At 47.6% G+C, this 25,295-nt stretch overlaps 10 protein-coding genes across 10 annotated transcripts; 2 read left to right on the top strand and 8 right to left on the bottom strand.

Annotated features, from left to right (window-relative positions):
- Positions 1 to 67: 67 nt before the first annotated feature.
- On the bottom strand, positions 68 to 977 carry I302_100915 (uncharacterized protein; the record flags this gene model as incomplete). The annotated part of the gene is made up of 2 exons (XM_019190927.1): positions 68 to 145; positions 225 to 977. The coding sequence occupies 2 exons, from the start codon at positions 975 to 977 to the stop codon at positions 68 to 70; spliced, it is 831 nt and encodes a 276-aa protein (XP_019047675.1).
- Positions 978 to 1,800: 823 nt separating this feature from the next.
- On the bottom strand, positions 1,801 to 2,239 carry I302_100914 (uncharacterized protein; the record flags this gene model as incomplete). The annotated part of the gene is made up of 2 exons (XM_019190926.1): positions 1,801 to 1,998; positions 2,084 to 2,239. 2 exons carry the CDS (start codon positions 2,237 to 2,239, stop codon positions 1,801 to 1,803), a joined length of 354 nt encoding a protein of 117 aa, XP_019047674.1.
- Positions 2,240 to 2,411: 172 nt separating this feature from the next.
- Positions 2,412 to 2,762, bottom strand: I302_100913 (uncharacterized protein; the record flags this gene model as incomplete). Its single annotated transcript, XM_019190925.1, has 1 exon — positions 2,412 to 2,762. One exon carries the CDS (start codon positions 2,760 to 2,762, stop codon positions 2,412 to 2,414), a length of 351 nt encoding a protein of 116 aa, XP_019047673.1.
- Positions 2,763 to 4,568: 1,806 nt separating this feature from the next.
- Positions 4,569 to 5,602, bottom strand: I302_100912 (uncharacterized protein; the record flags this gene model as incomplete). Its single annotated transcript, XM_019190924.1, has 2 exons — positions 4,569 to 4,676; positions 4,763 to 5,602. The coding sequence occupies 2 exons, from the start codon at positions 5,600 to 5,602 to the stop codon at positions 4,569 to 4,571; spliced, it is 948 nt and encodes a 315-aa protein (XP_019047672.1).
- Positions 5,603 to 7,060: 1,458 nt separating this feature from the next.
- On the bottom strand, positions 7,061 to 8,114 carry I302_100911 (uncharacterized protein; the record flags this gene model as incomplete). The annotated part of the gene is made up of 2 exons (XM_019190923.1): positions 7,061 to 7,201; positions 7,287 to 8,114. The coding sequence occupies 2 exons, from the start codon at positions 8,112 to 8,114 to the stop codon at positions 7,061 to 7,063; spliced, it is 969 nt and encodes a 322-aa protein (XP_019047671.1).
- Positions 8,115 to 8,852: 738 nt separating this feature from the next.
- On the bottom strand, positions 8,853 to 9,413 carry I302_100910 (uncharacterized protein; the record flags this gene model as incomplete). Its single annotated transcript, XM_019190922.1, has 1 exon — positions 8,853 to 9,413. One exon carries the CDS (start codon positions 9,411 to 9,413, stop codon positions 8,853 to 8,855), a length of 561 nt encoding a protein of 186 aa, XP_019047670.1.
- A 961-nt stretch (positions 9,414 to 10,374) lies between these two features.
- Positions 10,375 to 12,926, bottom strand: I302_100909 (uncharacterized protein; the record flags this gene model as incomplete). Its single annotated transcript, XM_019190921.1, has 9 exons — positions 10,375 to 10,944; positions 11,036 to 11,211; positions 11,284 to 11,737; positions 11,799 to 12,011; positions 12,076 to 12,447; positions 12,517 to 12,599; positions 12,655 to 12,679; positions 12,755 to 12,768; positions 12,827 to 12,926. 9 exons carry the CDS (start codon positions 12,924 to 12,926, stop codon positions 10,375 to 10,377), a joined length of 2,007 nt encoding a protein of 668 aa, XP_019047669.1.
- Positions 12,927 to 13,732: 806 nt separating this feature from the next.
- On the top strand, positions 13,733 to 16,870 carry I302_100908 (uncharacterized protein; the record flags this gene model as incomplete). The annotated part of the gene is made up of 6 exons (XM_019190920.1): positions 13,733 to 13,883; positions 13,961 to 14,161; positions 14,221 to 14,611; positions 14,671 to 15,916; positions 15,982 to 16,168; positions 16,233 to 16,870. The coding sequence occupies 6 exons, from the start codon at positions 13,733 to 13,735 to the stop codon at positions 16,868 to 16,870; spliced, it is 2,814 nt and encodes a 937-aa protein (XP_019047668.1).
- Positions 16,871 to 17,548: 678 nt separating this feature from the next.
- I302_100907 (uncharacterized protein) lies at positions 17,549 to 20,309 on the bottom strand (the record flags this gene model as incomplete). The annotated part of the gene is made up of 8 exons (XM_019190919.2): positions 17,549 to 17,743; positions 17,861 to 18,108; positions 18,212 to 18,443; positions 18,568 to 18,822; positions 18,949 to 19,109; positions 19,192 to 19,232; positions 19,934 to 20,192; positions 20,267 to 20,309. The coding sequence occupies 8 exons, from the start codon at positions 20,307 to 20,309 to the stop codon at positions 17,549 to 17,551; spliced, it is 1,434 nt and encodes a 477-aa protein (XP_019047667.2).
- A 628-nt stretch (positions 20,310 to 20,937) lies between these two features.
- I302_100906 (uncharacterized protein) lies at positions 20,938 to 24,941 on the top strand (the record flags this gene model as incomplete). Its single annotated transcript, XM_065869169.1, has 8 exons — positions 20,938 to 21,039; positions 21,111 to 22,524; positions 22,584 to 22,793; positions 22,867 to 23,069; positions 23,139 to 23,492; positions 23,560 to 23,862; positions 23,921 to 24,551; positions 24,646 to 24,941. 8 exons carry the CDS (start codon positions 20,938 to 20,940, stop codon positions 24,939 to 24,941), a joined length of 3,513 nt encoding a protein of 1,170 aa, XP_065725241.1.
- Positions 24,942 to 25,295: the final 354 nt, after the last annotated feature.

The following is a 25,295-nucleotide window of genomic DNA, read 5'->3' as shown; positions in this document are numbered from 1 at the left end:
AGCTTGACGACAGTGATCTATCAAAGCTCCAATCGGACAGAGGGGAGATAGAACCAGACTACCCAACCTATTTCCCATACTGGGCAAAAATACCATCAAAGTCGGGTTTCCCACCCGATCCCCGTATCGAGTCAGTCTTGTGTCTCTATATCATCGCATCACAAGATTCACAATGTCAGCAAACCCAATTCAGAGAGGACCCCCAAGCGCGTAAACCCACTCACCTCGTGCTTGTACACCTCGTCCGGCGAAACATGCGGCAAGTCCAATGCCACCTCGATCCCCTCAAAGACTCGTTCTTCCTCAGGGGTCATGACGATATACCTATATTGACCATTATTATATGACTCTGAATAATCATCAAAAGATACTTTCGACACGTCTAACGTCTTGGCTTGATCGGAAATATGACTCGCGAAAGCACTTAAAGCCTTCCTTGCTTGCTCCTTCTCGTCTCCGAACAAAGTGGGATTTAATATCCCATGAGTAGCCATCGAACCTCCCTTTCTCAGACTCTCGCTAAGATCTGAGGGTCGGTTCGAGTAAACGACCATCAAACCTTTCACATGTGGGTTGGCAAATTTATCTCTAATCTCCATCAACGTATGACAATATTCACTTGGGGTTCTCGCAACGGCAAGAGAACCTGGATCCTCTGTGTCAGATCTTAGATATCTTCTCGAATGATTCGCCGCCAATTCCGCGAGGTGACCGTCAATATCACTTTGGGCATCGTCCAGCATCTTATTTGCATTGCAGGAGGACCCTACCGAGAACCTCTTGGAGGGTTTGCCAATGACATTTGCAAGGGTCAGGTCGACGACCTTAGCTAGCTCTGAAGTCAAGTCAACATGATCTGCTCGTTTGGGAGCAGCAAGTGTGATTGATTCCGTCCCAGAGGGGGAGATACTGTAAAGCACTAGAGAAGCAGTACTGGGACCGTAAGTTGAGTGATCTAGGTCAAGGTCCGCCCGCATATGATCCCCCAGAGGGAGGAACGGTCTTCTTGGATCGAGAGAACATCGTATTGTTGATTTCTAATCGAAGAGAAAGGCTTTAACACTTGAGGGGATGGACCATGCCACGTCTTACATATATATATACGCCTACACTTATCAACCCCGTTATCCCTATCATGACAAATCCGATTCGACCCTTCTACTGTCAATCTCCTTTGTATCGCCGTACTGTTTCACTCGCCACGGCTCGGAGTGATAATGGTCTTGATTCGCGAAGCAATGGTGATCCTTTGTCCTTCTCGCTATGCCCTGCGGAGCTGTGCAGTGTCATGGCCGTAATCCGATATCGTACGAGGCAACCCGCAACGAAGCGAGATCAGAATACACAAGTGAACGGATGAGGCAGGCAGGCGAACTTGCTTATTCAGCAAAGATCGAAGGTAGACGCATAAGGAAATGTTCGGAGTTCACCTGGACAAGGAATTCCAGTCTCGCCGAGACTCGAGTTCCTTCGAAGAAGATATAAGAGCATGGACTCGACATACAGAGTACTCTAGTTTTCCCCATCGATCTTAGTTTAGTCTCATAATCTCAGTATTTCTAGATATACCGTCTTAGCTGGTTTATGCCACTCTTGCTCTATAAACCTTATTGCACCACTTGCATGGATAGTAGGGTTTTATTCTAAGACGGTGTAGCACCCTGACATGCAGTGAAGTGTACCTCATCGCACAGCAACAAAGGTTTGGTATTTGTCTTCCTCACGGATCATTCCAGCACCTCTGCGGGATGGTGGGTATACGAAACGTTCATTCAATCTTTCGTTCCACAGGATACAGAATTACTTCATGACTAGACAGACCCTCGTCCCGACCTCTGCAGCATCGTCTTTAACGAGGGCATCCCAATCTGTATCCTTGAAAAAGTTATGTTGACTATCTCCCACCCATGGAATTCTGGAACCTATGAGCATCGATGTCTTCTGCCATATCGCCTGTTCTTGCACCTTGTGGTACGAACGAGTTGGTCCGGGATACCCCTGGGATGGTAAAGAGCCAAAAAGATCTCTTAGATCAGTGCGATGAAACACTTCATCGTGGGACAAAGCATCATGTCGAACTCACTTCATCGTCATCGCAACCCATCGGGTTTTCGTCCGTCTCCCCGAGGGACCAACGCTCGTTATGGGAATCGGAAGGACCAAGTTCTGACGATCCTTCGGCATTAGACCTCAATGAAGTGTCAATTTGCGATGTCGTAACGGTGGGCAGTTGGTCCATGATGCACCTCAATAATCATATCTTTTCCTCATCCAAGATTACGTGCCCCAAGTCCTTATACGTACTAGGCCTGTTAGTCAACCTTTTATCCAGATTGGGACGCTCCACTCAGAGGTCGTCTCTTGATGGACTCTTCAGTGTTGTTAGCAAATTCACTCAACCTTTTCAACGTTTATAGTCTAACCATTTGGCAGCACACGACAGCCGAATTCACTACCCCATACGTTGATAATCTCCCTCCATTGGAAATCTCATCGTTGATTGTCGATGTGGACTTCTCGGTAATCACCAATACTCCCTTTTTCCCCTTTGGCCATAATGCCTTTGGACTCTTCATAAAACTATCGTATTTCCCGTTGTCAATCCTCTGGACGCTCACTCTGTCACCTATGGGCCACTTCTTTGGAGCTTGAGAGACGATCGTTGGAAGTTTCTCTTCGAGCTTTGATGCGATGTCGCTAGACGTGATGGCTCTGCGTGATCGCCATGGCTTGGGTTTCAACGCTTGGAATTCCGTGTCCATCTCTTTCTGAATGACATATTCAAGGTATTCGACCGAGGGCCAGCTGATATCAGACCTCGGGAGTGTCAGGACACAAGACTTGTTGCTCCCATGACGAACTTTCGGACAAATGAGAACCACAGAGTCTTTCGTTTCGTCCTTGCTTGGCCCTACGTATATGTAATCGTCCCTGTTGATTAAGGGCAGGTGAAAACTTTGCATCGCCTGGATGCTACCTGATGGGTCAGGGTGAGGCGCGGTCATTCTATAAATATGAATATGAATTGAGTTCTGAAAAACAAGAAAGAAAGATGATTAGAGGGTCAGACATTGGTTAATGCTAGACTGCAAGCTTTTAAGTACGTCACTCGATTATGCCCAAATACATCACACGATATACCGACGAGGGTGAGGTGGTGATTTCAGACTCAGATCGATTGCGTAAACGTGAAATATTGCATCATATAGTATCATCTATCGTTTGATTTCCTTCCAAATGTTCAAATGTGTGATGTAGTCACATCAAAGCATGGCATATGAGTGATCAAGTTACGTCAATGCGGTCACAGGTAAATCTGGCCTGTCGATCTTTGACCTTCGATGATGTCAACCCTCAGCCAAAGGAGGTGTCCGTCCCTTGTATAATGTTTGATGGCTACTAAAAAGCTGACTGTTCGACCGTCTAAGGAGTTGTGACAGTACGTGAAGTGAGTGAGCGACTGGAACATGCAATCAGGCGCCAGAGATTACGACAACCTCGAAAACACTGTACCCATTCAGAACAGACTCCCGTTTATCTAGACTCGAAAGAAGGTGCTGCGAATGGAGCCTAGGCCCAGGATACCTTCGAATGAGATGCATGCACATATCACAAGCAGCGATGTATATCGCTGACCGTGCTGAATAAATCTTGGGGCATGTGAGAGCATTCAGTACCGGTCACACGAGGGAAGGTAGATCCAAGATCTCCCCGTTGGTGACCTGCCAGAAATCTATCCCACCCTCGGATGGATGATCGTCAAGAGCGTTTCTCAAACAGCTACTGAGGACCTCTGCTCTTCTAACCATTTCAATAGCATCGGCATCAGGTCTTACAACCCATTTCCCCGTCGCTCGGGGTCCATGTCATGAGCGTAACCGGGTTGGTCCAGTATATAACCGCTGCCTAGGAACCATTCCAGTTCCTAGCAATGAGCCTTTTTCAGCACTGCGTCTCCATCAATTTCTACTCCCCAACTGAACTGACCGGCGGAGATGAACCTCCTTCTACTTCAGCTAAAACCGCCATCCAAACTCAGCGCACCCTTTCACTGTTGCAAATAGAGTGCTGTCTTGTGTAGGTCAAAGTTGCTCCAAACCGAACTGACTCCAAATGTTGGTGCGATAGGTGATTGAGCACTTCCACGGGTCAATTGCCATGGGTCGCGACTGAGCATTGCTTATGATCAAGTGTGCAGGGGTGTACCGTCAAGTCCAATGTGGATTCTACCATAAATGACCAAAGATGGAGTATTACAGACCATCAGGTGCCGTAGCTAGGTAAAGGAAGCAGCAATACATATCTTACATTTTAGAACGATATCGTCCAGACTAATCAGATCATTTGCCACCCATCTGTATTCTAGGCATGAGTTTCCATTGTACGTATCCTTCATATCACCAATTTATACACATTCAGGTCGGAATCTCGTCTAGTGTGGATATTGCTGGAATATAACAGTTAAAGTGTAGCCAAAGTGGTGCCACGCACAGCACGCTTCAGCGTAATGAACGGACATCATAAAGGACTCGACATGAACTCACTTGATCATCAAATTCCGAGATGACTTAGTCGCTCTCTTCTTCGTCGCTCTCTTCTTCGATCAACGGAACCAGGCTCGATTCAGATGGGGCTGAGAAGTGCTTGAGGGGACTAGATAACCGGAAGCCGTGGCGCTTCATGAAGCAGGGAGAGGATCAATCAGCGCTACTGTACACTACTGTACTCCCTAACTACAGACCTCGAACATTTGAGAACTCACTCTACGAGCAGTTGATCCGGTGGTACATATGGGTCCCGATTCCCACCTGGTAGATGCATCAGGCAATTCATCCATGAGCGACTGGAACATCCCAATGTCTTGCTCTTCAAGGAATACGAAACCACAATCATTATACTCTTTCGGAGAGTTGATCAATCTCTCTGTCAAAGATGACAAACGTTTAAGGGGCCTTCTCTCGATTTCCTCCTCGTTACAGTTGGAGTATCTGCTCAGTTTCTTCAGCGCGGAAATCCGTTCTTCACGACTGAACCTGACACTCGGATGCAGGATCGCGAAGTTTGATAATTTTCCACCTCTGGATATTTCTTCGTTCCTTGCGGAATGAGATTTCTCAGGAATGACAATAACCCCTATCCTGCCTGCGGAGCATTGGGACGTTCGTATCTTCATGAGGGAACCGTAACTCTCGCTAGGTATCGTCTGTATGCTGATCCTACCTGCGTCTGGTTTACCACCAGTAACATCGTCCTTCGACCTACCTCTGATAAAAGATTCAATAGTGGACGGTAGCTTGCGAATGGTCTCTCTGGCTATATCGGCAGATCCAATTGTACTGAAAATGGATTTCTCGTCTACACACTTATTCCAAGCTTCGTCCATGGCCCGTCTGATCCCATCTCCCACGACTGACACCCATTGCTGGGTTCTCGTATCACCAGATCTAGAGAGTGCGAAGACCTCGGAGACGTTACTTGCGTTCTTGACCTTGGGACAGAGCAGGATCACAGAATCTTGAGTAGAGTCTTTGCTCGACCCTCCATAGATGATAGGGCTCGTCCCAGGTGAGGTCACAGGTATAAACATATTATCACTTGACATGGCGTGTTGGGGTGGCGAATGTCAATCTGACGTACTGTAGTGTGTATACTCTGCTGTACGGAAGAGCCAAAGGGATGAGATTTGGTAATCGATGGATAATATGGGATAAATTTCCACAAATGTATGAATCAAGGATATATATATCATCACAATGGCATTTCCCCACATCCCGGTCCCGGAGGTGGACTAACTGACATCATACCTCGTTTGACCCTTCCATTGTGATAAGGGCTACAAGAAGCAGCTGACACAGAGATACCAGCCCGATCATCCAGTGTATAACCCGGAGCACGAGATATGCAACAGATTCACATCCTTTGATCAATCTTTCGTGGCTGGCTGCTCGCTCGGCAATTCCGATCCAGTGTCTGCGCTTACAGACAAAACAATTGTCGAATGTGCTGCCTTGCGGATCGAGGACCGTCTATGGGAGACATGCTTGGTAGATCATTGTAGCTAAGAGGTCGACCGTCAAACTGGACTACATTGACTCTTACTTTGAAAGAAGGTTGAATACTGATGGATTCGTTCTATACATGTACGATATAAGCTGAATAAGCAGGACAAGTAGAATAGCATACATCGGATGGACCAGGTACAATTATGCTATCCCAACAGATTGATAAACAAGTATGGACAGGTCTTAATTTCATGGTCTCGCAAGATGTCTAGCTAGTTGAGGAGTCTTACAATGAAGTCATTATGGGTCATAATATATACAGTAGATTGTCCTTTCAAACGGTTGGCGGATGTGCAAGTCAGCAAACCTTTGTTCGAAGTAAACCTGGCATGATGTCAAAGTGGCACCAAGGGTGACCGCGTAAGCACCGAGACATTTCCATTTATTGTACAGTATATAGTCCCACACTGCCTGATAGCGCATCTGTCGAATATATTTCAACAGACTGTAGTATTCTGATATCATCGGCCACTCCTCCGTCCACCTCTCCTGTGCTTGAGTGACTTGAACCCGGACCTTCTTCTCCAGTAGTAGTACCTTCAAATCTCTCGATTCTCGAGGGTTGCACTGTCAAACGCTCAGTGTGACACGAGGGTCATACATTACCACCCACAAGTCGAGATTCTCGTGCATCATGATTGTCCATATGCTTGCGACCTCTGGCCCCCACTTGAAAGTGCATGTGCCGTTGATTTCAGGTTAAGCTATGGCCACCAAAAACTGCCACAGTGCATCAAGTGGGTAAGTTGAGTTACCAAAGCAGCTATTCTGTATTCTTGGTTGGGTGTACTATCAACACAAATGCAATATTGACCAGTTTGATCAGATCATCTACCGCCTATCAAAGCTTGGAAGGCATGGGAATCGTTATATCGCCATCTGGAGCGGTGTGCGGTAGAAATTCGTTTGATGTCGATACCTTCCAAATAGCTATAGTCGAACCGGCACCACATACAATATGTTTGAGCCCAACAAATACCCAGATACAATGAAAAATTCTACATGAGACTCACTTGTTCATCATCAATTTCCGATTCGATCTGACCGCTCTGCCTTTGGTCCAAGGAAGCTTGAGTCGAATGAGATGAGCCTGAACAGTTCTCAATGACTGCCGGACTAGATACCTCAACGACGTGACCCTTCATGAACAGTAGTAGCGACCGATTCAATCAGCGCATGGCACTTCCTCAAGAAATCACGGACTTTGTGTATTTTGGTACTCACATGAGTTGATCCGGTGGAATCTCCCGATTCTGCTTGGGTCTGGCTAGGAACATCAGGTAAAGGATCCATGATCGACCTGAAAGATTCTATCTCATCTTTGTTCATGATGACATACCCCAAGTTGCTGAACTCCGATGCCCTATCTATCAACCGATTTTCCAAGTTGAGCGCCATACTCAAAGGTTTTCTCCCGATACGTTCCTCAGTGTCCTTTGCGAACTTGCTCAACAGCATCAACGTCGAGTTCCTATCTGCCTCGCTTTTCATCGTCTTCGGATTGATTATTCCATATGTACACAGTTTCCCCCCCTCCGAGATTTCATCATTGATTGTCGATCTGGATTTCTCGGGAAGGGCTAAAATCCCCTTTATCCCCTTTGGCCATAAGTTTCTTCGAAACTTGATGAAACTATCAAACTTATCATTTGGGATCTCCTGAATACTGATCTGATCCTTTTTGAAACCGTCATAAGTGTAATTCCTTGCGGTATCTTGAACGACCGACGGGAGGCTGGATTTCATCGCTTCGGCCAGATCGACTGATGTGACAACTTTATTACACATGTACCATGGTTTACCGGCTTTTGATTCAGAGCAAATCTCATTCAATTTTCTCTCGATCGCTTCTGTTAGGCTGTGCACCATGTTCGTACGGACATCGGACCTTGATAGTCCGAATACTCGCGGTCGATCTTTACGTCTAGCTTTGGGACACCAGAGGATCACGGAATGGTTGGTTGGCTGGTAGTTTGATCCACGGCATCCGAGGTGGATCGTACCCTCACCGTAAAGCTGGGGATATGGGGCAGGGGGATCGGTACTTTGCATGTTGTGGTGGGTAATTGATGATGATGAGTATAAGTAAGAACAAAAGTATGAGTACGGTTACGAGTAGTAGTATGAGAATTGGCTGAAATTTGCGAGACACGAGACAATAGGGCTGGAGCGTGTGTTCTTTGAGAAAGAATGGGTGGGAGGTATTATATACATAAGTCTTGAGCAGTGGCGAGAGAATGGGAGGGACAAGTTCGTACTGAGACCGGTGGAGCCGCCGTGAAACATTGCATCATACAGCATCATCAATCCTTTGATCTCCTTTCGAAGGTGTCTTATAGTCATATCAAAGTTAGTCATACGAGGGGCACGTCATTGCGACTTCAGGTTGTCTTCTGACTTCGGACGATGAAGGGAGGTTTGATCAACCCTTATGTCCCGGGCTGTGCAGTTGACTCTGAAAGGACGGCTATACGATCATCGAGCAATTGCCACAGTATGTTCACTGAGGGGGCGTTTGGTGCGTGTGCTCTTTCAGGAGCTTCAAAGCTGCGGCGAACGATCACCCAAGACATCACAATGTGAGTGGCGAAATTGAATCAGGCGCAAATACTCTGACTGTACCTTTACAGAAATAGGACATCAAGCACTGGAGGGGTTTGTTCCCAGGAGTGAATGCCGTGTATTCTAGATTAGGTGTGTATGTATGTTATCCACAAAACTAAATACATGAGTGTTGCGTACATTACTAAAGTTGCAATCTGAACGATAGCATTCCCCTCAACATTCAGGTTACTTTATTAAAAAAGGCAACTCCGATACTTCCCTATCCCCAACATCGCACCACAATACCCCCTCATCGAGGCAGGTGTGCCTTTGCATCTCACCAATTACCCTACTTGCTCTCTTGTCCATAACATCCGAGCTTTGATCAGGTTTGACGTACCCTCTGATAGACTGATCATCCCCGGAGAGCAACACCGCGCCAATGGACTTTTCATCTTGATCTAAACGCGCAACGATCGAATTGTATTCGTTCAACGTCTCTTCACTAACAAGCTGAAGACCTACTCCATCTTTGAGAGCGTGCACACGGAGGATTGACATGGAGGGCTCCGCATTGGATATGACCGTTTCCGAAGAATGGTATAACCCCTTGGAATGGGCGTGATGGGCATCCTTAACGTACTGGTGAAACCCTCTGGGATCGTTCGAGCTCCCCGGGGCGGCAGTGCCCATGTATACCGAGGATTTGACTTCTGGCCTGTAGGTCAGCCATTTCGAGCCGACAGAATACAGAATGTAGGGTTTCCTGTAGTTCACACCAAAGACTGACTCAGGGGTAGACGACATGATGTTTCGATTGGGGTTGATCAGTATGCGGTATGACTGTGGTATTTATTGACTGAATGATTTGGGAGGAAAGGCAAATGCGATATCTGGACAATTCTGACTGAGTTAACTCAGTCATACACACCTGCTGTATCGCTCTCGCACGCACCTGACCCAAGAAGCGACAGTATACAGAGATAAAGGATGATCCTTGACCGACCTTTGTTCGGGCAGAGCTTGATCCTCCATTCTTCTTGTGTTGAGCTCCTACAGTATGATGCGGACTCGACTCGAGCCATGTTGAAAGGTAATATTGTACGGTAATGATGGAGAAAGGATTGCACAAATCGCGTTTTTGCCACCGTAGAAAGTCATTTTGGTACTGTTATTGTGGATTATCTTGTATATCAGACAGCCCAAGCTTGGTACCTGAGCCTATGCTAGAACACCTGAATATCATCCTGTCACCGGTTCAACAGCTTCAAACAATGCATGCACACAAGACGATACAGTACAGATAAACAGAGATGTCAAGCGCTGCCACTTTCATTCGGGTGCGAAAAATTCTAGAGTTGTTCATGGTTGTTTCATCTTTGATCTGTCACTTGTACCCATACCTCTACGCTTGAGCGGGATTACATCTCTTCGAAAATGATGGAGGAGGGATTTCTAACCTTTTTGAATGGGAGACAGTGAGTCGGACGCGTGCTTGTTGTGTTTAATTAGCTCGATGTCCCCCTCACAAGATGAGAATTCTTCATGAGTGTCTCGCACAGTTGCATCCTGAAGCGATCACACTGTAGATTCACTCTTGTCCGTCCGTGACAGCAGATCAGCACCGATATGGATGAAAAGCACTCAGATATGCATGGCAGAGACTGAGTACTGAGTCAAACCCATCCATCTCTCCAAAAAGGTATATAGATAAAATACATACAAGACCGAACCAAACCAAAGGAAGAAGCCCAACAAAAACCCATATCTATCGTCTATCAGTCTTTCCACCTTTCCTCTTACCAGCCAACATCCACTTAGGCCTAGTAATAGGTACGTGTCTATCCGATTCCGAAGCCTTCGCCAATCTGTTGGGTAATCTCTGGGCGAAATCCCTAAGTTCATTCGCCTTATCAGATTGACCAACGGTAGCCAAACCGGCCATCTGCCTATTGGATCGAGGTGCTCGAGAGACAGCCATTCCAGATTTGGTTCTAATGGGTTTACCCTTCGATGGTCTACTTTCCTCACCATCCATATCCACATCCATCTCAATATCACCCGACGCTGATGCTTCGGCATCTCGAGCTTCAGCAGCTTCCCAGGCTTCTTTCTTCTGGTCCATCAGTCGGGCGGCTCGTTTCTCGAGGACTAATGGGTCGTGTCCTGATTTCCTCATACCCGTTGTGAACTCTGATAAGGTGACGTGCTTCTTCTTTCGAGGGATGATGGGTCGGTTCTGCAGGTGATTCTTCTCTTGGGAGATCTTCTTGATGGAGGCTTTCTTCTTTTCAATCTGCTGGGCGGCATCTCGGAATTCCTCTTCGTCGGAGTCGAGCTGCATCGAAGAGATATATATCAGCATCTATACATCAACAGACAGTATTGAAAGTGTGAAGACTCATATAAGAAGGCTCGAATCGACTCACCATCTCAGATTCGTCGGAATCGTAGAACCCTTGAGCTTGCAACGCTTCCTCCTCTCTCTCTAACGCATCAAGTTTCTCAGCAATATCAGGATCGATGAAGTCGGCCACGTTCTTTCCGTTGAGGAATTCAGGGATTTTGTCGTATTTCCATGAATCGTCCGCAAGGATGTAGTCCTCTGTTGAGCATGATACGTTAGATTAGTAAAAATCCATTGGTATTTGGTACACGTATGATGCGGTATACTCACTCTTGGTATCAGCAGAGTAAATACCCATACCAGACAATTCCATCTCCTGCTCTTCATCTCTCTGCAATTTCCTCCTGTTAGGATCTTCCTTATCATACTTCACTCTACCCTTAACAGCATCAGGAATGAAAGGCTTTCTCTCCACGTCGTCTCTCTTCTGTGGTACGGCAACATGAATCTTGTTGGCAACCATTTCAATTCTGTTTCCCTTCAACTTCTGTTCCACACGATGAGCTAACAAGGCATCACAAGATACGTTCCTGACGTCCATTACACCTTCTTCAGAGTATGTCGAAGCTTCCACAACGGTCACTGATTTGTCAGATAGGATGGTATCAACGAAAGCTCGATTTTCAGGTGAGAGATCGGAAAGTCGGACGATATCGATCTTGTTGATCACGAGAATGGTGGGTTTGTTGGTGAACAAAGGTTTGATAGAGTGGAAGAGCTTGCACTGTTACATTTTGTCAATGAAGTCAGTTATGAAATATTCCAAAGATATCTTCGCAACTCACCTGAGCTTCAATGGTATAACCACACTGTTCACTCAGATCCATAAAGTACAGAACGGCACTTCGCAGATGGGCCAAAGCGGTAATAGACTGCATTTCGATGGTGTTCATCTCCTCCAATGGGTGATCAAGCACACCAGGAGTATCGATAACTTGCCATCTGAGGTATTTGTAGTCCATGTGACCGACAAAGAGGGATTTGGTGGTGAATGCGTACTACATATCCACCCATATTAGCATGTCGATGAATGTAAAAGAAACCAGCATAGGTTGAACGTACAGGTTGAACATCCACATCCGCTCGGGTAATTTTATTCACAAAACTACTCTTTCCGACATTTGGGTAACCACAGATAAGTAACGTTCGGGTGTTGGGATCGATAGCGGGCAATCTCGAGATATGTTGTCTGACTTGTTCGAGATATGCTAGAGGGTCTTTCTGCCTCCTCATGATAGTTGCCATACGACCCAACGCCGCCTTCTTCAACTGTTTACATCTGTACAAGGAATCACCGAATTTGAGTAACCTGTTGTAATCTTTGGCTACTTGGGAGATCAGGTGTCTGGCAGTGTTAATTTGACCCAAAGCAAGTTTGTAGTGGTTTTTGTCGTATAATACGTTTAAGAGGGATGACAAAAAGGGGTGTAGGTTCTGAATAAATCTCAAGACCATTAGCAAGTAATTCTTCAGCAACAAGATCAGTAAGATGGTGTAACTCACATCGAGAACAGGGAATTCAGAGATGATTTTGCCTAATTTCTCATCAAAGGTGTCTTGGGTGAATTTCACCTTTCGCATGTAGACTGTTTCAACAACGTTAGCTTTAATTCAGGGTTCTACGAGGATCTGTAAGCTCACAATTCCTGATACGAGAGATCTTGAACTGTGATGGACGGATGAAATGTTAGCATCTCCTCAATCCAGAAATCCAGCTATTCTGATGATGGTATCTGCTCACGTTCTTGTGAATAACTGGATGACATTGAAGATATCAGCTTAGTTCACTTGTACAATGGTCGCGCCAGCTCACCAGTAGGGGTCTTCCTCATAGTAGCATTGAGCACAATGTCTATGAAGTCCGACGAGGTCGGCACGGGAGCGATCCGCTGTAAGCCAGCTACGGAGGACATGTTGAAGGATGTCTTTTGTTTGGTGGCGAGGAGGGATAGAAAGGGTGAAGTGTGTCGTCAACAAGGCAATCGAAGGCGGCGAGGAGGGTCGTAAGAGATTGTGGTGAGCCTGTGAACTGATCTACAAGCTTATGATGAACAGTATAGAGCTGGGAGTGTAAGGATGTATCCAATATGTATCAACTGACACCAAGTGAGAGTGAACCCGGTTAAATTTTCAAAACCAAAACACAGATCAAAATTATCAAAATCATATCAAAATCTCCACCGAGCATGTCCCTGAGCCAGATCAAAGCATGATGTGGCATAAACAGCGAGACCACTGATAAGCAAGAGATCAGTCAGGCAGTCGTCGCGTGTAGTATATGATCGGTGAATATCGGAGATGGGTCAATGGGAATCGAGTGTGGCATTTTGTTACAGTGTGGAGACCCTTGCTTGGTACATGCGGCATCAGAATTGGATACTAGGCGTAGAATAGAACATCGCTAAATCACTGTATCACGACACCACCACCACACACCCATCTCATACTTAACTTTTTCATCTCTGATACCTATACTACTCGTGAATCCAAACAATAAACACTTTATAGCTGGTGATAAGATCATCAATAATCACGCTCAGCTAGCTAGCCCCTTGACATTCTTGCTTTTGTCTCAAGTCTCAAGGTCCCATATCCAATTTATATCCTCTCCTCGCTTGTCCCGACATTTTGATCCAACAAGTTCCATAAAGGTCGATCAATCAACTTCAACCCATTCAACCCCCCTTCATCCTCATTCCACCATTCCACACATCTCACAATGGCATCGGTAGATCAACTCGCTGTCAAGTACTCATCACAGCTTGCTCAGCTTCAAGCAATCTTCCCTTCATGGGATGAAAGTGATTTAGCATACACTTTGCAAGACACAAAAGGAAACGTCGAAGAAGCCGCTCTGAGCATCACAGAAGGTGACTATCATTCCTCAAACAACGTGTTTCCCCCCTCACCTCATCCTCAACTAAGCTAATCGTATGTATTCATCTAGGTCGCGCGTCTCAGTTCACTTCAGCTTCAAAGAAGAAGCCAGCCAAGTCAAAGGAAACCTTCCAAAAGGGTCACTCGAACAGGAACGCTGATACGGGTGGTTGGGAGAACGTGAACGGTGAAGGATTCGCTTCAAGAGGTGATAGACCAACTAGAGGCGGTAGAGGTGGTGCAAGAGGTGGAAGAGGCGGACGTGGAGGTGGTAAGTCCATCTCTCCCCTTTCATACTTTACCTGTATATCATATTGACTTGCCTTGTAGAACCATTCAGAGGTGGACGTGGTGGACGAGGTGGATTCCGAGGCGGAAGAGGTGGTCTAGCCAATGTAAACGGACACTCGAAGCCTACTGCATCCGATGAATTCCCAACTACGACCGCTACTACCACAGAAGGATGGGCCAACCAAGTCCAACAAGCTACTTCGGCCGACGCAGAGGAAGGTGACAATGCCGCTATCGCTGATACGAGCAAGGGAGAGGATTTCTCAGCATCCGGTGGATGGGGTGACGCACCCGCACCGAAGGAATTAGAAAAGGCCGCCAAAGCTGGTGGTACCGGTTGGCAAAAGGATATCGAGAAGCCTGTCCAGGTTGCTGGTTCATCCGTACCTCCCGCTGCTAAACCTAAGTTGACCTGGGCTCAGATTGCCAAGTGAGTGATTTCATTCAATCCGCTCGATTTCTAGGAACCATCGCTGACCTGACTTGCAGACCCGTCGAGAAGCCAAAACCTGCTCCCCCACCCCCTGCACCAGTCGCACCAGAACCCGTACCAGAACCAGAGGCCGAACCAACAGTCACATCCGACGAACCAGTCGCTCAAGATGAAGGTGAAGTCGTACCCGAAGCATTAGAGGAAACACCTGCTGAAGAAGTTGAGGCTTTGGGAGATGCACCTGCACCCGAAGAGGTAGAAGAAGCCGCTGCTGCTATAGAGGACGCACCTGCTGCCGAGGAACCATTCACCGCCAAGCCTGCTGAGGATCTCTTACCAGAAGAAACCGCACCTGCTCAAGTCGAGTCATCAGCGGATGCTTGGGAATCCGACCCTGCTATCGCCGGTTCTGGCGCTCAACCTGAATGGGCTAAGGCTGAAACTCAACCTGCTGCCGCTCCCGAACCTGTAACCACCTATCAGGGACCACCAGGATTCAACAGTGTCGTCGCCAAGGCCGCCCCAGGTGTTCAAGCTGCTCAGCAACCAAGATCTAGCTCTAGAGCTGCTCAACGATACAAGGATGCTGAAGGTCAAGGTGTCGTGCTCCCTCCTACTGCTTCCGGTATCGCCGGTATGGAGATGCAATTTGGCTCTCTCAGCTTCGGTGGAATCAATGGTGATGGTGTAGATTCACCTGTCCCCGCTGCTGAGCCACCTAAGCAGGAGACTCCCGTCCAAGCTGCCCCTGCCCCTGCCCCAGTCGCTGCCTCTCCCGTACGAACCACCCAACCATCAGTCCCAGCTCAACAAGCCCAACAACCTTCTGCTCCTACACCCGCTGCTGCGCCATCCGCTCCATCAGCTCCATTCTACTCTCAACCTTCCACCCAACCTGCTCAGACCCAAGCTCAACCTCAGACCCAACAAGCATCATACTCCTCTCCTCACCAGACCCTCCAACAGCAAATGCAAACCTACCAATACTTACAACAACAACAGGCTCCCGCTCACTCGCAATCTCAAGACCAAGGTATCCACCCATCTCACCAAGCCAACCAATACTACAGGCAACAGGACTTCTACAACCCTATTGGTTCTCAAGCCCAGCAACAATCAAGCGAGCCTCAAGGACAACAAGGTCAAGGTCAACAATCCGCTCAACAAGCTCAACAAGCCACTTCGAGCCCATACGACACTCCCTTCGGTGCTTTCGGTCAACAATCTCACTTGTTCGGCCAACCTGCTCAACAACAAAGCCAACACTCTCAAGCTAACGACCCATATGGAGCTTCTCAGAGAGTAAGAGTCAACATAACCATCGCTGAAGTTATGGTAAGATGAAGTGCTGATGGAATTTTTTGTAGGCTTACGACTCATACACTGCTAGCGGCTACCCTCGACCTCCTGTCGACGAGCCCAAACCCGCTGCTCCTGCTCCTTCTCACACTCCTTCTGCTCCTAGTCAACCTCCTCACCAACAAAGCGGTTACTATTCGCAGATGGGTAACATGGGCTACTACCAACAAGGTCCTTACAACCCATACTACCAATGTGAGTGGTGTCTACCTGTTAAGGTTGGAAGGAGACCGTGACTGATTCATGATGTTGATTCCAGATGGTCAAGCACCTCAAGCAGGTTTCCAACAATACTACCCTCTGGCCCAACGAAACTTGTATGGCCAACCTGCTCCTCAAGCTCCCCCCGCGCCCATTCAAGGCAACAAGCCTCAACCACCTTCCAGCCACTCACCATACGGTGGACCACCTTCCTACCCTTCATCGGCAACATACGATGATCAATCCTTCGGTGGTGGACTAGGCAGATACGGAGATAGTAAGGCCCAACAACAGCAAACCCCCGGATCCCAAGCTCAAGCTCAGGCTCAAGGTCAAAACACCTTAGCTCCAGGATCATACAACTCTCAACAAAGTGGCTTACACAATTTCCTCGGATCGTCCACTTCCGCATCTTCTGCTACTGGTACCACCCCCTCAGGAGTAGCTGGATCGGCCGGTAGACCGCAGGCTACAACCCCTGATGATGGGTTCAAGACCCAGACTCAAGGGAGAGGGACCACCCAGATCCAACAGAACCAGGCTGCCAACCCTCAAGCTGCCCAACAAGGGTTCAACTCCTACCCCTATGGTGGGAATGCCGGTGGGGTCGGCGGATACGGAGCTCAAGATTGGAGTCATTATGGCCAGGCTGGTCATTATGGCTCGAGAAATGGTTATCAACATTGGCAACAATAATTGGTTCCTCAACACTCACTCACTGACTGTTGAATAATCACTTTCACATACAAACATAAACTCACACCCCTCTCATATCCATTTCGGTGGAATCTTTTTGAACAGTAACAGAAACGAAGGAAGCAGATTCAGACTTATCTTTTTAGATTGGATTGGATCGAAAAAAGCAGAATATGAATATGATGTATATACTATTTTACTTGACTCATCTATTTAACGTGATGCATCATCTTTCCTCTTCTTGCTGCTGGTGCTGCTGCTGGTGCTGCTGCTGGTGCTGCTGCTGGTGCTGTTACTGGACTGGATGCTTTTCACTTGCGCGCACATTGAAGCTGGGTGGATGAATGAGTGGTTGTTGGGTGATACTCAATGATATGTTCCCTCGTTTGTTGTTTGTTGAGCTTTGGTTTCTGATTCTGGCAATCACGAATTCGTGATCGGTCAACGATGACTCGTAGATTTGCAGTGCTTGTTTCAATTGAGATTCAGTCAGTTCCCAGGTAATACGAGCATGTAGTGTTGGGTGATACTGCACGTCTTACTTTGACGACCCAATATGAAGGAGCGTACATGATCATAAGATTGCATAGGAGATGACGAGCCCATTGAACATATACGATGATGTACACTACATATCAACCTTCCTATCCATATTCCATATCCTGAGAGTGCTCGACCTTAATAAGGCTTGGCCCTAGCAGAACCTTGAGTGGAGTATCGCTGAGCGCCCGGTCCTGCAGGAGGAGCATTCGAGCCTTGAGGGGTTGTCGATCCCGACGGACCAGATCCGGATCGCATGGCAGCTGGACCGCGGGGGGCGTTGGGGATTGGTCGGATTGATTGTTGTCCTTGTCCTTGGGGCTGGTTCATCATCTATCGATGGTCGAAACTTGGTATCAGCCCATATCCCGATAGTACTTACCACAGCGATAAGTAGGATATTGGTTTACTTGGAGGGAACAGAATGAGACACGACGTGGGAACACTCACCCTACCCATCCCACCGCCCATCCCCATATTACCCATCCCCATCCCACCCATCCCACCCATTCCTCCCATACCCATACCTCCCATTCCCATCCCTCCCATGCCCATCATCCCACCCATGGGGTTCCTCATGGCCATATTGGGGTTAATGGCCGGGACGTTCCCTCCAGCTTGATTACCCGCCATGTTCTTCATCATGTTTTGGTACATCATGGCCATTGATGAGGGATCGAAACCTGGCATCATGGAGCCTACGAACAAGTATCAGAAAATTAGCAAAAACGACTTTTGAATCAACGCAAGCACCTGTCCAACTGAAGTTCTGCATGAATGATATCCGTCCGCTGTACTTACCCATCCCGCTATTCTTCATCATATTCTGATACATCATCGCCATAGCATTCGGATCGAATCCACCCCCCATCCCACCTCCAGCATTATTGTTGAAACCTCCCATACCCATGTTCATCCCTCCGTTGTTGTTGTACTGGTTATTATTGTTGTATCGATGGCCGCCCGAAGGTCCAGAAGTGAATTTACCAGGTTGGGTGCCTGCTCCTCGAGGTTGAGCACGTTTGATCTCGATCTGTCATGTCATGTCATGTCATCAGCCCTAGTTCCTAGGTTCTTCTTCTTCCTCTCCTCCTCCTTCTTCTTGGTATACATGATTTGCAGTGCAAGAAAGAATAGGAAGGATCGTCCAAACTCACAGCCTTCCCCTCAAGTTCAATCCCACTACTATCCATAGCCCTCTGAACGCTCTCCTCATCTGCAAAAGTAGCAAACGCGAACCCCTTGGATCGAGTCGTCTCTTTATCGAACATCACCGTCGCGTCCATCACAGGCCCGAACTGGGTTAAGAACGATCGTAATGACTCGCCAGTGACGGAGGGTGCGAGGCCTCCGACGAATACTTTGGCGGTTCGTTCGTGCTCTGCTCGAGGGATGGCTCGTTTGGGGTCGATCTGGGAACGCGTGTAAGACGTAAGTCTCGGTTTAAACGAAATAAATGGGTAGGACCGATTCGAATTGAAATGAAGCGATGACGCTCCTGAAGTCCACAAAGTTCTCACGTCGGTGACTCGACCTACCTGCTTGCCATCCAAGGTATGTGTCCTCTCTAATACTTTGTTGACGCTTTCAGAGCTCTTATAAGTCAAAAATGCAAAACCTCTTGATCTGCCTGTCAAGTCTCTCATGATTGTACATGCTTCGATTTCACCGTATTGCGCCATGTAAGCTTTGAGACCGTCTGGAAAGAAAACGATCAGCACATCTACTTGGAGTCTGCTCGTGGGATGTTGGCGTGAGAGGAAATCGAGACCGGGACTAACCATCTGTTGTTTCCCAGTTCAATCCACCGATAAACATTTTGCTGTTTTTTTTAAAGGAAGGTTAGGTGTATCATGTCAGATTGTCAAAAATCAAGGCGAAGAAGGCGAAGATTAGGGGAATAAGCAAGGGGAGAAGGACGCGGGTGAAGGTTGGGTCGATCCACATCCAGGTGGGAGTACAATCGTGATATATGGTTTGACCGGTCAAATATCACCATTCAAGCAAAAAATTGGTTTCCAGAGGAATATCGGTACATTCGTTCGATTTATGATAGGTATTACGATGTTTTATGGTTTATGTTATGTATTTGTTTTTTATGTTTCATGGTATAGAGTATAACAGTTATCAGTATGCTGTACTTATAACCTATAGGATATGGGATATGAGGTAAAACAGGTACTAGGTAAGGAGGCGAGAAGTAGATAGGTAGATAAGGGAAATATGATTTATATGGGAAGTCAAGATTATATAGGAGAGTACGTTACTATCGTCTCGATACTTTCAACTACACGACTCGACTCCACTTGCTCCACCTACTACCAGCATCCTTCCTATGCGCATCAAGGGACTAGTCGCTCGAATTCATCAGAGCTTTCGTCATCCTTTTTCCCTCTTTTGCCACTTGACCATCTACCTCGTGCCCCACAGATCATGTAAAACAACTGAACCGGGAAACAGGAAAAATCAAGTACAGGATAAAGCCTAGAGACTACTTAAGAGTATAGAAACGAAAACACTAACCCCTCATCAGGCATATCACTAGGTCTTATTCTATCCAACGCAGCTTGGTCGGGATTGACATCGTTCTGCTGTTGCTGTTGATTATACCCACTGAAATCGCCCGCTGGGACCTGGTTCAGTCCAGAGGTAGCTTGAGCAGGTTGAGGCTGAGCAGCCACCGAGCTGGACCCGGCCGCGACGGGTGCTGGAGCTGGATCCAACTCGGGGGGTTCTACCAGTTCTTCAAGCTGGGTGGCATCGAGGTCTTCCAGGTCCAAATCTATATACACTTCTCGCATCAGCACTTTCCCGGAAGAACACATCGGCAACGGAGAAGATGAAGATGAAGCTTACCGCCGTAGAGGTCATCTTTGTAGAGGTCGTTTGCGTCTGCCATGTTGAGTGGATGATGATGAGTTGTCGTTGTCGTGTCAATGAAATGAAATGAAATGACAATACAGCAGTGATCAAGTAGAAGGTGGAATAAAGGAGAGTGGGTGGTTGTTGTGCGAAGGTCAACCTAGGTTGTGGCTTCGGGTGTAAAGTGATAAGATCCAGCATGACGTGGACTTGATCAGTTCATACACCTAGCCGGCGGAGGAAGAATTCTAACTGCCGCACGGTGACTGTCACGTGTTAGCCACACGTGGCTCTGGTGTATGTCTGATAAAGCGGATTGACTGTGAGGAGGATCAAGGCTGTGTATGTCAGTACATGGCATAGCAATCACTGTACAACTATAGAGTGTAAGCATAACCTAGGTCAGACCCCCATTACAACCTAGGTCCTATAGAGCGTAGACCATAGACCATATCACAGAGTCACTAAACAACACCTACCAAGACATCGACTGCGAAACACTACCTCAGGCTACTACTGCTGCTCACTGCACAGTGTTGGGCTCCGGCAATAACAATCAACAACTGGCTACTCAGCAAACCAACCCAATATTTATACCTCTCAACGTCTTGCTTGATATCGTATAATTCACCTCTGATACCTATGGACGAACCTCTAACACCAACATGAAGAGACTTTTCCGGACGAGCAAGTCGCCCGTTGTAGATCCATTACCACCTCCCGCAGCAGCTTCGACACCGGGTTCAGGAGCATCGACACCGACGCATGTAAGTTTGATGCTCAGAGATTAAGGTAGGTTGAACACAGCTTACACAGAAACTTTGAATCGATATCACAGCATCACCATGAACACAGATGGCCATTCGGGCATTCTCATCAGCCGGAAGTGACACCGTTCCCCATGGACGCAGGGAGAGAAGCATACAATGCTAATCAGTCATTACCACCACCTCCAGCACCTGTATCAAGTGGAAGAAAGGGAAAAGAAAGAGGACCTTCAGGCGGATCAAATCCAGGGATACCGAGTCTATTAGAGATCCAGGAAAGAGAAAGAGAGCAAGCTATGAGATCTGCTAGTCGTCAACAGCAGCCACAGCAACAGCCGCAGCTACAGAGACAATCAAAAGGATATGGGGGATCGTCCGGCGCACCTTCACCAGACGGATGGACCATGATCTCGCCGTCAGCCAACAATGTCCCCATCCCTTCACCAGGAAATGATCAAACCTATCATGCCTCCATGAACATGGCTGAGCCTCTTGCTATACCCAACGCAGCTTTCGCAAGTTCCACTCCGCCTTCATCCAACGCATCTCCATCGAGCGCATCCACCCACACAGCATTGTACCTTCCGCCCGGCGCTCGGCCCGCCACGCCTCCCTCGATGCGTCCGCCCTACCCACCGCCAACGGGCAGCGCTCGTCATTCCCAATCAAGTCTGAACAGCATGTCAACAGCTTATTATGGTGAAGCAGGTGATATTATACCGCAGGCTGTCGGGAGGGAAAGGGGTCATTCGATAGCGTCTAATACTGGGTCTTTATCAACTCGGTCCGAACACGATACCATCAACACCAACTTCACATACACACACAACAACCCTTACCAGAACAACAACGCTATGATGAACCAACCCGTCACATCACCCAATCAACCATCAACAAAATTGCAGAAGCAGCCACCGATCCAAGCGGTCAGATCACCATTGGCTAATTCCTATCCTTCTCCTGAACTCACCTCTTTCCCCTCCCCGCATCCTTATACAGCTTCCAACGCCCAGCCATTCCCTCCTTCATCAGCACCGCCATCGAGCAACGATCACTCATCCTTGCCGAATCAGAACTCATTCGTGGCACGTACGGAGGAGATTCCCCATGCAGTCAACCTCTCGAGAAGGGGTAGTCAGATGGACGGTCCAGGTCAGAAAGAGAAGAAACGTGGGTTCCTGGGAATGGGCTGGGGTAAAGGCAAGGACAAAGATAAAGATAAGAAAGATGGTGCTGGTCCGGGACTGGATGTGAACAAACCTTTAATGGAAGAACCTAGGAGAAGTTTCGATGGATGGAGAAACCAGGCGCAAAGTGCTGAGAGTGAGAGTCTACCTTCCTCGACGCATGGCCATTCGACTACACACGGGCATGACCAGGAGGAACCCATCAGGGGGAGAATATTGGGATTAGACTTTGGTGGTGGTGATAAGAAAAAAGATAAGGAAAGGGACCAGCAGAACAAAGATGTGGGATCAGCTATTCGTAAGCTTAATCTTCATCTCGCCTTTCATGTGAGCTGGTATAACTAACGCCCAAAATAGGATGGTTGTGTTCGATGCCTGATCCACCTCAAGCAAACATTCACGATGTGTGTGAACGAATACACATGTCCGAAGGTGTGGAGGGGGTTACCAAGGATGCGGCTCGAGAGATCCGAAAAGTGTTCAAAAATGGGAATGAAGCTGAGAGGAGGAGTGCCGGTAAAGTGTGGTTATATCTCATGCGAAATGTTTCAGGCAAGGGTTTCAGACGTGAGTGCGACTATATTCTCTCTCCCGGGACGGCAAATGGAGTACGTAGACTGATACTGGTTATTGCTTGTAGAGCATGCTTCGAATAAGAAATTCTTGTCTGCTCTTGAACCTATCTTGCTCGCTCCTGCTACCAAGCCACTGGTCTCCCAACCTACCTACAAACTTCTCAGCGATATACTGTCTGACTTGACTTTTACCTATGGTCAAGAGGAAGGATGTGAAGGTCTAGGATTATTATGGAAGAAGGTCAAATTGCCTCAGGAATCGGATATCGTGAGTTCATCGCTGTATATACGACCAATACAGCCATTGAAATATGCTGATGGCGAGCTCTGACCGTAGGGAAATCCTTTACCAGTCGATCATCCTATCTTCGACCCAGAACCATTCTACAATCAAAGACTTAGCCAATCATACGGTAATGGCCCGCAGTCGTACCCCGGATCTCGTCGTCCTTCTTCCCCGTCACTCCAACAACTTCCAGCACAGCAGGGACTACCCCCTCCTCCGCTTCCTCAGCGAGGTGCTTCGCCGGGGCACTACGGTGGTCCGAGATATGCTGATTTGCCGAGCCATAATGAAGATATAAGGAGATTGACGGATGAATGTACAGCTGCGAAGGAGAGTGCAAGGGTATTGAGTGAGGCTTTGGTGTTTACCAAGCCAGAAGAGTTGGAACATAAACCTGTCATAGAGGTGAGTTGGGTGTCTCTCTCGAGTCCAGGTAATTTGACAACACAGCTGACACGTTTGAATCGATTAGGAATTCTATCGAAAAGTCTTCCTCGCTCATGAGTCCCTGACCAACCAGATGGATTGGGCTCAGGCGGAAGCTGCCAGATCTCGAGAACGACATGCGTCGTTGACTCTGGATGGGAACCCCAATTCGGACAACACTCGACATGATACGCCTGAAGAGAAGGCTTTGGCCCTATTGCTCGAAGCTCACAGTGCTCTGGGGGAGGCATTGAAACAACACGATGATCTGACGAAATTGGCTGGAGAGGAGAAAGAGATGCGGGAGGTCAGGGAGAGAAGCAAGAAAGAGACCAGAATGGACCGTAACGTGAGTTGACGATCATCACATCTTACAGTGACAATTGACTGATTGTGGATGTGACTAGCAACCGATGTATGAGCATTCCGGGCTATTCCCACCATCCAATCAACCCCAGGCATCCTCCTCTCGATCACCTTCGCCCGTACCCAACATGCGACTGCCGTCAGACACTACGCCTAGGGTCACCTCGTCTCCTAGAAATTACGATCTACCCTTACCTCCTCCACCCAACGCACAAGCGACAGGTGGTATACCCATTCCGGGCAGTAACAACCCCTTCAGAAATGCCAATGCAGAAAACGGAAGAACCTCACGCACACCTTCGCCAGATCATCAACTCAACCATCCTTTACCCAATCCACCCAAATTATCCACCTCTCCTGCTCCAGGTAGTCGAACGGGTTCGCCTTTGGGTATGGGTAGATTGAGGATGGGCGGTCCCAGACCTCTACCCAATCCGTTTGCCAAAGGGAATAACGCTTCGCATCAATCTTTACACAATTTGGCGACCGGCACGGCACCTTCTAGAAATGGCTCTGGCGAAGGCGATACGCCCTCTAGAAGTGGGACGGGAGACTCGTCGAATCAGAGTCATGGCCAGGTGGAGGAGGTCGATGGGGACGAGTTGCCCCCTAAACCTGTGAAACCTAGTAGGAAAGCCCTTGGCAAGAGGAGGGCGGTGGTTGATGAGGATAGTGAGTGGATGGTCTCAAGTCAAGACCAGTTGTTATGTCAAATCGATCATGACATTGACCTTCGAGCTAATTGATGTGGTATCTGTTTGTGTAGACAACTTCGACCCCAACGACATGTTCAATCCCAACCCCACCAACCCACGATCCCAAACCCGTGATCAGGGACAAAACCCCAATAATGATAATAATGAGATAGACAATAACAACTCTTCGGAAGAAGATTACATGACGTTAGAAGATTTGACAAACGACAAGCAGAAGAAGAAGATTGTATATGCTTATGACGCTTATGAAGAACGACAGAGGGAGTTGAAGAAGGCTGCGGAGGCGTTGAAGATTAGTGAGAGAGCTGGTGGGGGTGGTGGAGGTGGGTCGGGTGGGAGGTTGTAGAGGTTCTGCTCGTTGAGAGCCGGATATGAGAAAAGAGGTAAAAGGGGAAGGAGAAGAAGAAAGGTTCTGGCATCGACAAGATGGAATGGAACGATTGTTGTATAGATTGATAATTACTGATTGAATGAATTCTAATCGTTTTTTGACCTGTCCTCAAGCGACTCTTATTTCTCAGGTATCGCTGTACCTCAAGTCTAAGTTCGGCTCTGAAGACTGAAATCAACTCCTCGCAGCAATATTCTTTGAACAATACAGATTCTCGAAAAATAGAAAGATCGACTGTCTTCGCTTTGACCTCGACTTCTGGGCCATGTCTCACTCGTACTGCAGCTGTAATGGGACTTCTCATTCGAC

The sequence above is a fragment of the Kwoniella bestiolae genome, chromosome 1 (assembly GCF_000512585.2).
Source record: "Kwoniella bestiolae CBS 10118 chromosome 1, complete sequence".
NCBI classification, from domain to species: Eukaryota; Fungi; Basidiomycota; class Tremellomycetes; order Tremellales; family Cryptococcaceae; genus Kwoniella; species Kwoniella bestiolae.
Note: the sequence above shows the minus strand (reverse complement) of the source record. Positions and strands in the feature narration are given on the sequence as shown.